The 11,317-nt window shown below is 33.4% G+C and overlaps 1 protein-coding gene across 1 annotated transcript; it reads right to left on the reverse strand.

The window, feature by feature from the left end:
* On the reverse strand, positions 1-10,911 carry LOC126966308 (leucine--tRNA ligase, mitochondrial). The gene is made up of 6 exons (XM_050810281.1): positions 10,624-10,911; positions 10,025-10,471; positions 5,224-6,571; positions 3,966-4,210; positions 2,005-2,235; positions 1-233 (listed from the first exon to the last, which is right to left on the reverse strand). The coding sequence occupies exons 1-6, from the start codon at positions 10,705-10,707 to the stop codon at positions 6-8; spliced, it is 2,583 nt and encodes an 860-aa protein (XP_050666238.1). The 5' UTR covers positions 10,708-10,911; the 3' UTR covers positions 1-5.
* Positions 10,912-11,317: the final 406 nt, after the last annotated feature.

An 11,317-nucleotide genomic window follows, 5' to 3' on the forward strand; every position in this document is an offset into this window, starting at 1 on the left:
GCTTTCTAAGCAACATTTACTTCTTGCTCGGCTTTGACAACTTTTTGCTTTGTAGTTATGTGCAATATTGCTCGAGTGTCCGGGTATAGTTCATATTTTATACGAAGTATTCCTCTGCTCACACGTTTTTTAACAGATTCCTGACTTAACGCCAGTTCTACGGCTTTCTCTTCAGTTAAGTTAGGTAGATCTGTTGCAACTACTTTAAGATCACACCTGTCTACTCCATCAACCTGTACACAAATAAAATGCATTATTTATCTATATTCATCTTATAAAGTTAACATTTCGAAGGCTTGCCTAAAGTTAAAGGGCGCATGCTCATAAAGACAAGGTTAACACACAAGTGTTATGTAATTTTTAATTCTTTCAAAAGTATGAACTAAAGATTACTTTACAACACCAATTTATTATTTTTAAATTATACTTAATTAAAAACTATCAGTCGCTAATCTTATTTTAGAAAATGATGAGGGTATTAGAGGTGCGTTGCCTAGCACACGAATTAATATCAAACTGTGAAATGCGGCGGCCATTTTGCGAATTTGGATGATTCTGCAAGATGCTAATCACACACGGCTAGGTAGGCATAGTAAATATTATATAATAATAAAGTTTTGTATGGGATCTGGATATAAAACTTATTAACGGGAATCGTTATGAAAAATAAATAAAAAATTAATTTGTTCAGTTTATAACCGACTTCAAAAAGGAGGAGGTTTTCAATTCGATCGGTATTTTTTTTATGTATGTACACCGAATACTCTGAGATTTAAGATCCGATTTAAGTAACTCTTCTTTTGTTCGATGCAGAATAGATACCATTTGGTCCCATAAAAACTTTACATAAGTAATTTGGCCCAGTAGTTTTCATTTTATGAAAATTTTTGTCACCTGGATGATATAATTGCTTTTTAGTAGTTATTAACTGACACTAAAAAGTTTAAAAAAAAACTACGTTTATAAAACCGACTTCAAAAAAAGAAAAGTATCCAATAACAAAAAAATTATTTAATACAACTCTTATGCAAAACTATACCTTTAATATTAATAAAATACTATTATTTATATATGCTACATAGTGATAGCTTTGAAGTCGGTGCCAAGCCAAATGTAATAGTAGGGCAGGCTTCGTCTAGAACAAAACAACCCAAGCAGATAGACACGCATGGCCAGACCACCCAAATAATTACAGTAAGTAAGCTGTTTATAATATTAAGTTTTATTTCGTTTAGGGCTTGGCACCGACTGAAAACCTATCAATAGGTAGCAAATAAGTATATAAATTTCATTAATAATATTAAAGGTAAAGGTTTGCATAAGTGTATTAAATAAAATTTTTAGTTATTTGATACTTTTCAGTTTTTGAAGTCGGTTTTTTTAAAAGTAGTTTTTTATACTGTGTCATGTTTTATTATTTTGTAATTTGATATAAGGATCTTAGATAAATTGTACGTCTAGGTAGACTGTAGCCTCAATTTTCAGCAAACGCACGCACACTAAAACAAAGTGACTAACGTATCGCGAGTGTGAGACGTCCGCGTCGCTGTTAAGCACACTAATGTTATTAGCCTGGCCTGTTGTCTTGTGTAGCAAGAGGCTCTATCTAAACCTATAAATGGATGATCGAATTTAAAGTTTATTCTACAAAGGTAACAACAAAACAAATACTCGCTCGTTTCCCGCGCAAAAAAAAAGACGACTTTTGTAACTTCTAGCTACCGTCATATAAGTGTTTTATAGAATTGTAATGTGATTTTAATTCATCCTGGTTCATCAACTCACACTTTCGTGCAAGTTAGAGCGTTATATACAGATATAGTTTACGACATACCACGGTTAAAATAAGCAATGGATAAGACAGGCTCTTGGAGCGATTCATAGTTAAGCGGATTGTTATGCTAATATTAATATCTACTTATGTATGTTCAAAAATGTCTGCTGCATATCATATCAAAATATGCTTAATAAATCACCAGTGTGAATAAATTTCATTTTACTTACTTTACATTGAAATGATAATCCATAATCACGGTCAACTACAGGCCAATCTTGTTCTAAAACGTTATTATGCCATAAAATTGTGTCTTTGGTTACTCTCTCCGGAGCAGAAACAAAACCTGCCCAGAGTTCTGAACAGAAATGTGGTGTAACTGGTGACAACATTATTATTAAATGTGCTAGTGCCAGTTCGTATTCTTTACTATTGGCTATTACTTCAGCTGGGACATTATTCTGTAAAAAAAAAGTTTTTTTCTTTGTGTTCAACATTTCCCTAATGATAATAAATGTAAATGCACATAGTTTTGTTCAAATTGTTGGGATTATAGCGGAGAAGTGAAGATTGTACACTATATAGGTCATCACTATAGGGATATAGTATAGTGTGAATTGATATTTATATTGACCTTATGTAGCAAGTTATATTAATAATACACAACAAAAACTATAATAATAATGACACCAGAGTTGAGAATAGGTACTAAAGAGTTTTCTATTCAAAAAAGTTTTAACTTCTTACACTGTGGTCACATTGTCGCGATAACAAAATCATCAGAACAAGTCTGATAATTTTGTCAAAATAAGAACATATAAAGCAGGCCTTTCTCACTCCCCGTGTAGGTATCGATATCGTAATTACGTGGGGCGACCTCTACAGAGCAAGCCAGTAGGGACTGACGAGCTAACAGTGACGATACGCGCAGAATATTGGATTGAATTGTGATATGCGATGAAAAGGGGATTCTTTACAATAACCGTAAGCGAAAAATGCAATGGCTGACCCCATGACGCGCCCCAACGCCGCACCAGTGTCCTACAGCAAAGCTTACCAAAAAAGAGAATGGTAACTGTTTGGTGGTCTCAGCATGGTGTTATCCACTATATCGTTCTCCGATCTGGTCAAGCAATAATGGCAGACGTCTACTGTACCGAAGTCCGAACAATGATAATAAAAGTAGCAGTGAAACAGCCCCGACTCATGAATCGATCTTCACCATTATTGCTCCATGATAACGCGAGACCCCATACAGCACGAGAAACCGTTCTAACTCTACAGGAACTGCAATTAGAAACCATTCGTCACCCTCCGTATTCGCCAGACCTTGCTGCAACGGACTACCAATTTTTGGGATTTGGACAATTTTCTACGATATAAAAAGTACGATATAAAAGTCGGGGACCCAGTACTCTGTGAACGGCTGGATCACTTGGCGTTGCGTAGAGACGTCGCTTCATTGTGTGTCTTCTACCGCATTTATCACGGGGAGTGTTCCGAAGAGCTGTTCAACCTGATTCCTGCCGCCGAATTTCACCTTCGCACGACACGCCACAAGTTACGATATCATCCCCACCATCTGGATGTGTGGCGGTCCTCTACAGTGCGGTTTTCAAGGAGCTTTCTTCCTCGTACCACGAAGCTGTGGAATGAGCTTCCTTGTGCGGTGTTTCCGGGACGATACGACATGGGTACCTTCAAGAAAAGCGCGTACACCTTCCTTAAAGGCCGGCAACGCTCTTGTGATTCCTCTGGTGTTGCAGGAGAGTGTGGGCGGCGGTGATCACTTAACACCAGGTGACCCATACGCTCGTTTGTCCTCCTATTCCATAAAAAAAAAAGTTTTCTTCTCAGGAGGAAGTACAAAATGCTTCCACACAGTTTGCCGAATCTAGATCACCACAGTTCTATCGCAAAGGCATAAATGACCTTCCTATTAGATGGCAGCAATGTGTAGATAATAATGGTACTTATTTTAATTCAATAACTATGTTAAAAATGAGGTATTTTAAATTTTCAGTACAAATCGGCAATTTCATACTTTAACTCTTAATATATTATTTGATATAAGTAATGAAACACATATAAAAGTTTTGTATTAATTTTTGTTTTGCTATGCCAAAAAAATATAACTTCTTGCATGCACACATCAGAATATTATTATAATATTGAATAAGAAAATACTCACCCTCAAATTATTTGTCAAACTTTGTAATTGAGATATTCCCACACTTAACTTTTGAGTGTATTTGAAATGATAAGTTGTGGTTGCTGTAAAAAAGTTTCTTGCATCTCTTAACAATCTCTCATATTCAATATATTTTTCACTTGGCGTTATATTTCTTTGTATTAGTTCCGATTTTCGCCTAAATGTTAAGAATTCTCTTATAGTTAACCAAAGTCGGTGTTGGAAGTTCAGAACTCCTGGTAATGCTAAAAGATGTACAAATTATATTAATTATAATATTGCTTTATATATATTTTCCCTTCTCATGTTATTATCAAAAAGTTCTTATATACACGAAATGATATAACCTACACACAGAGTAGCCGTAAACCCACCTCAAAGGCTGATAATACATATCTTGAACTAAACTAATTATTACGGATGTTCGTTGGCGGATGGTTACTACTTTTCACCAATAGACAAAAATTGGCTAAACTATTGACACACTTTTTACACAAATTATCTTGCCCCAAGTTAAGTATATATAGCCTGTGTTATGGGTTACAAGACAATGATATCTTTAATACAATATACTTACTTAAACATATATAAATTCATGTAAACATACATAAATACATTTAAACATCCATGACTCGGAAACAAACATCCATATTCATCATATAAATGCTTGCACCTATCGGGATTCGAACCCGGGACCTCTAGCTTAGTAGGCAGGATCGCTAACCACTCGGCTATACAGCTCGTCATACATACTATTACATACTCACATAAAAATATATTAAACATGGCCGACTTTTAACTCGGCAGGAGGCGCTTGGGTAAAATTTACCACATAGTTCTTAAATTCGTAAAAAGTTTTTTTCTGCCTAACTTTGTGCCGCGCCGCTTTAGGTACCTTACGAGGAACGTGCGATCGTCTGCCATTTTATTTTGAATAAGCGGCCGCCGGCCAGTCTGCGCGCGTCGCTTAGCCGCAACAGACGTATATGGTTTTTACCCGGGTATTTTTTTCCCAAAAAAGATGCCAAAGAATATGTTATGTTTGTTTGATATTGTTATCATTTTTTAAATATATTTAGAGTAAAATTTTTGTTTATATCTCTGTATTTTTTTAAGAAAATATGTTACATTAACATTTAAATAGTTTATTCATACATTGTTTTTGTGGAAAATATATTAAAGTATAATAATATAATAAAGTGCGCCTCCCGCCGACTTAACAAGCTATTAATATTTTATATAATTAAAAATATTTTACTTGTGTCTGACCAGCGTCTTGTTGTGGCTGGCGGAACATCTGCCAGTATTAAAAGCCTTGTTGTATCACAGCCATAAGATGTAAGCAATCTTTGAGGATTTTCACCATTGTATTTTGATTTACTCATTTTTTCCCATTGCACTACAACAGGTACATCTGAACCTTTTTCTTTGTAATTATTACCAACTTTTTCGACATTCTCCGGTGGTATGTATTTCCCCGATGATTTGATTTTGTATGATTGTCCCATAACCATACCTTGAACTAGTAGTCTTTTAAAAGGTTCTTTGTTTGGTGTCCATCCAAGAGAATGTAAAAAGTGACTCATAAATCTAGCATAGTATAAGTGAAGCACTGCATGTTCTTTGCCACCAATATAACAACTCACCGGTGTTGTGCCAATTAGTTTTGATTTTTCAAATGGCACTTCATTATTATGGGGATCCAAAAACCTGTAGTAGTACCAAGATGAATCAACGAATGTATCCATTGTATCTGTTTCTCTTGCAGCCTTACCTCCACACTGAGGACATTCACAATTTCTCCAGCTATCTAAATTAGACAGTGTTGGAATGTTGTGGTCATTAGAATTTTCAAGTGGTAATTCTATTGGAAGATCTTTGTAAGGTACAGGAACGGTACCACATTTCGAGCAATGAATAATTGGTATAGGAGTGCCCCAATATCTCTGACGTGATATTAACCAATCTTTTAGTTTTGAACTTACAAAGTAGCCCCCACAGTTTTTATTCACAGCAATTTTTACTGCCTTTTCATTTTCTTTGTCAAGTAACAAATTCTTTGTGCATTTGTTTGGGCAAATATTTAGATTTTCTATGATATATTTATCCTTTGGGTCTAACGAACAAACTAAATATGTATCTCTACCTTCCGGGTATACAATGTCATCAGTAGCATAAATATTGACTTCTAATCCAGTAATTGGATTTAAGCATTTAAGTGACTTTATTTCATGTTCAGATAAATCTTCAAATATTAAGTTATTTTTACTAATACACAAACATTCACCATGTATAAATTTATAAGGTTCTGCAGACCAAACATCAAACTTTTTTATTTTGTCACCTAGTGTAATATCAAATGTGACTATCACTCCATTACATTCACCAATCCAGTGTTTTTGTAAATTGATAATATCTCTCCAATTCTCTAAGTAATTGCTACTTAAGCCATCATACAAATCTTTGGCGAATTTGGTTGTTTTTATAAACCATTGGGTTAAAACTCTTTTTTCAACTTTAGCACCTGATCTCCAAGAGCATCCATTTTCATCTACTTGTTCATCGGCTAAGACTGTCTTGTCTATTGGATCCCAGTTTACATTTGCCTGTAAAAATAAAGCTATAATTTACATACAAATAAATAAAAAAACTAGAATAATTTTCTATTTGTTCATATAATCTTTATTTTACAACACAGCTTTTGCTATTGAAAAGGTCAGACAGTTGACTGATGTGCATACGGGTACCACGGTTTATGTAGTATATGTTGCGTACTTTCATTATGTCATACAGTTTGTTATTGTGGGGAAATGCTGCGGATGTTCAAATTCAAGAAGCAAGAAATAACTGTATGTGCCGCTTAAGAGGTTATCTAGAGTTAAGGGCTCTTTAATGGTATTCAATTCTACTATAAAATACCATACAGTATACTTACTAGAACTCATTGAGCACAAGTTTAAGTAATACTGTCCTGTACAAATTTAGAGGCTCACAAAAAATAAAGTTTAAAACAAAATATTATAGAAATTTGCGACAGAAGAAAATTAATGATCAATTAACAAAATCAACCAAAATAAGGAAAAATTTTATCTTTTCCTTCAATCAAATAACAGGAAATAAACGTTGTTATATGCAACATTTTACTGTGACCTATCATCAATTTATAGAACATTATATGTTCTATAAATTGATGAACGCTGGCTGCACGCACATTAAAGGTGTCACGTTCCGACTCAAGCTCCGGCTCCACCTCCGAGCGTGCAAGCGAGAGAACAAGCTATTGCTTGTTGCACGTTGTTGAGAGGCACAAACAGACTAAGCATTCAGCTTGTTCATATCTTGTTTTTTCATCATTACATAAAAAGCGTCAGCGAGTGCAATACTAATAGGCTATGTTAAATATTGCCTATAAATGATTATGATTAATATAAACGATCATTAACTATCGTTATCACAAAAAAAACTAATTTCAAAGAAAATTTTTGCAGTTCAGACAATGACGTTCTATACATATGGACATATCATTCGCAGTCTGATAGGGGAAGGGCAAAAGTGTGCTTAAAGATAAAGTAATAAACTTAAATAAAAAAGAAAGTAAAAATAAAAAAGGGCCCAAATAATACGTTGATGACGCAAAAAAAAGATTGTTTGACTTATCAAGGGTAAGTTTATTTTATTCGTATAAGATGGGTTGTCAAAAGGCTTAAACAATTCAGTAAAACCATTTTTTTCATTAAATATGGTACAATCATTGACAAGTATTCACATCCCTTTCACTCCCGCTTGTCAGAATGAGAAAGATGAAAGGACGCGACAAGCACACAGTCAGAAAAGAAAACTATAGAGTCGCTCTTTTTTTATAGGCCCAGTGAACAATGACTAGCAATATTGTATTTTGTGCACAGAAAGTCATTGCCAGTTACTAGAGTATGATAAAACTTTTATAACATTAAAAATATTGAAATCTCTTTCGAAATTTAATATATTTTGTCAATTGAGTCAAATCGAAGTTGAATTAGCCACATTTATAATTTGACAAAAGCTGTATGTCTGATATGTTGGTGTCCGTGTACACTACAAATGCCAAAAAATTACTCTGAAAAAAAAGGTCTATGTCTCAAAGACAAAATATAACAAATTAGATTTATTGTATTCACATATTTATATAACATTTTAATAACCACTTTCCTAAATGATTCCATAAAAATAAAAATATTATATTTGAGTGTTTGTCTCTCTCACTATAAGTTACCTTAACTTAATAAGTTAAGGTAACTAATAAGATCCACTTGCATTTAGAGTGTTAACCTTTCCATATATACACATAAAGCACACACAAGGAGTAACATATATACACACAAACTAATAAATAAACATACATACTTTGGCCTTTACAATACAAGTGTGATTTTTTATTAAAAACATAGAAAACCTCTGACTGAACAGATCTTCATCAGAAAATAGGGACAGACTGACAAACGTAAAACTTATAGCATCCAGCATTTTCGTCGGGGCTTATAGAAATACCTAAATGCTACTCCATTGATGACACTGTCCAAATGGGGTTCTAAATTCAAAATACACAGCTTAAACTGAAAAAGTGTTTACATTGCTGCCTATTGACCAATAATATTTTAAACAACTGGGGTAAATATAGAAATATATAGATATGGCAGTTGAAGCTTATTATGGAGTCATTTGCGGCATGTGCCATATTTCGGCTCTGGTTTTGTATGATGTGCATTGTGTATATTATGTATAGAATGTCACTGAGTGCAGAAAATCACTACATACAACATAAATTACAAATTAAACTCTGTGTTTTTGTATGCACAATAATTACGTCAAGATAAATCAAACCTTTATCTTGTGTTCCGCTAAATTTGTCCATGAGTGTATCTTAAAGCTTCTTTGACAAAGGCTTACTATAGTATAGCAGGTTATTTAGAAGATAATATTGTATAGCTCTTAACATTTTTTAATGCACAGGCCACCTAAAATTATACAGCAGTAGCCGATGCCACAAAACGTCATTAGAGACTCATGTGATATCATATAAAGAAAACCGCACTAATAATATTTGTGAAATATGCTGTGTATGTTTATGTTTCACAGCAGACAGAAATTGTTTTGAGGCCTTTCATGCATGAAATATTTATTGAAAATATATCTGTTTAATGATCTAGAGATGTTTTATTTACAATTTTATTACAATTATCTTAGATAAACCAATTATAAAATCTTTAGAAATAAGTATGGTCCATGACCGTTAGTGCATATTGGGACACATATGTCCCATTCACCCATGTACCATTAAAAACCACCAAAATAAACATATAAATCCATCCTTATGTTTAGAAAAACTTCCCGATTAAATTTAAACGTCAAAGGGTTAAAAGATGGCCTGAGAGTTTCTTATCAGTTTGTCTCCCTAATACAAAGCCCCATTACAATCTGATGTAGCTTCATGACATTTACCATATGTTTTTGCATATTATGGTGAATAAATATATTTCTATTCAATTATTTTAGAAAAGCACATCCCTTGCAGGTGTCAAACCCAGGGGTGGATGGATCTGAGAGCTTATTGGGCTGCTGCCTAGGGCTCTGTCGATATTAAAAGTTCCCATCTCTTACTGAAATTGGATGACCAAACAATAGAAACAAAAATTATAAAATTTTACTTAAGCTAGATAAAGTTTATCTAAAATTGTGATTGAGTGTAATAAAGTGGCAAGAAAAGTAAACAATACACTTGTTGTTTATTTTGAGATATATAGTCTGTTTTACGTTGGCTCAGAAAAAATTGATCTCTTAATGCTGCACTTACTGCATTGTATTTATGACCAAAGACAACTACATAAAACCTATTAATTTCTTTTGTAACTGTTGTTTGTGTGTCTTGTGAAATAAATCAAATATTTTATTATCTTCTCGGCTATACTATAACTCAGATAACATGTACTAGTATGTATTAGCCCAGTGCCCCACAAACTAAAAGTCCGCTGGTGAAACTGTAACTGTACTTTTTAACTAGTAATAAATATGAGTGTACATACCTTGCTTTGATAGGCTAAGCCATGTTCATGTAATTTTAAAAATATATATTGAGTCCATTTGTAATACTTTGGATCACTTGTGGATAATTCTCTGTGCCAATCAAAATTATATGATAGCTCGGTGAGCTGTTTTTTCATAGTACTTATATTAGATTCTGTCCATTTATGGGGCGGAATATTTCTTTCAATGGCAGCATTTTCAGCTGGCAAACCAAAAGCATCCCAACCAATGGGATGTATAACATTTTTTCCATTGAGTTTATAAAAACGAGCAAGTGTATCTGATATTGTGTACACCCTCACATGGCCCATATGCAAATTTCCTGAAGGGTAAGGAAACATTGGTAATATATAAACCTTTTCACCATTTTCATGATTATTTTCGAGGACTTCATCACACCAATGTTTCTCAACTTTTAATTTAATATCAGTAGAAATGTTTTGATCCTAAAATTACTCAGAAAGTTAATTAAGATATACAATAAGTTAAGACAATTAAGAAATATTGAATAAATTTATACATAAAAAAACAATCTTTCTTCATATGTAGAAAAACCTTGTGAAGTTGTTTAGTTTTATCCTGGAAATCCTGTACTTACCCATAATCCAAGACTACATTTATACCTAAATAAGAAATGCAATAATGTCGGTGCTCTGGATAACTTCGGAATTTTTATTAACATTGTTATTAATATTGGTTACATCTGGGACCTGGGTATACTATCACTCTTGAATTGTTGATATAATATAATTTCGTAACGAGTTTAATATTATTTATATTACTAATTCGTCTTCCCTAGTACATTTTGACACATAAATAAGATATATTTTATACAATATTAACTTCAACAATTATTTTATGATGATCAATAAAATATAGCTTAAAATATTATTTATTTTGAATTTGAAAATGGTTATGTCAAGTTTAATTTTTTTTTGGATTTTATGGCCTGGTAACGAGAATGTCAAGTTTAAGTCGTAGGCGAAAAAAGCGATTGTATGAAACGCAAACGTGCAGTCATTGATAGATTGACTGATGAAGGGTATAATCTTGTAAAAAACGGAGAGAGCCGAAACCCACTACGTTTAAAGCAACTGCTCGAATTCACACTTAGCCGGATTTCAAACTTGTCTAATCTCACTGCACCTTTCATACTAACTAAACTAAATTTCAATTTCTACTGAGGCAGTCCCGCCTAGTAGCCGTAGTATTTACATCCTCTTTGTTAACCTGGGTCAAGAAGACCATCAGCTAAAACGGTAGGCTGGCTTACCGTTTAAGCTGATGGCCCA

The sequence above is a fragment of the Leptidea sinapis genome, chromosome 10 (genome assembly GCF_905404315.1).
Source record: "Leptidea sinapis chromosome 10, ilLepSina1.1, whole genome shotgun sequence".
NCBI classification, from domain to species: domain Eukaryota; kingdom Metazoa; phylum Arthropoda; class Insecta; order Lepidoptera; family Pieridae; genus Leptidea; species Leptidea sinapis.

Excerpts from the sequence above, each read along its gene's own strand:
- LOC126966308 (XM_050810281.1), bottom strand. The coding sequence starts at position 10,707 with ATGTTAATAAAAATTCCGAAGTTATCCAGAGCACCGACATTATTGCAT. Across the intron at positions 10,472-10,623 it reads AATGTAGTCTTGGATTATGG|GATCAAAACATTTCTACTGA; the intron begins GTAAGTACAGGA and ends GAGTAATTTTAG. Across the intron at positions 234-2,004 it reads GATTATCATTTCAATGTAAA|GTTGATGGAGTAGACAGGTG; the intron begins GTAAGTAAAATG and ends ATTTGTGTACAG.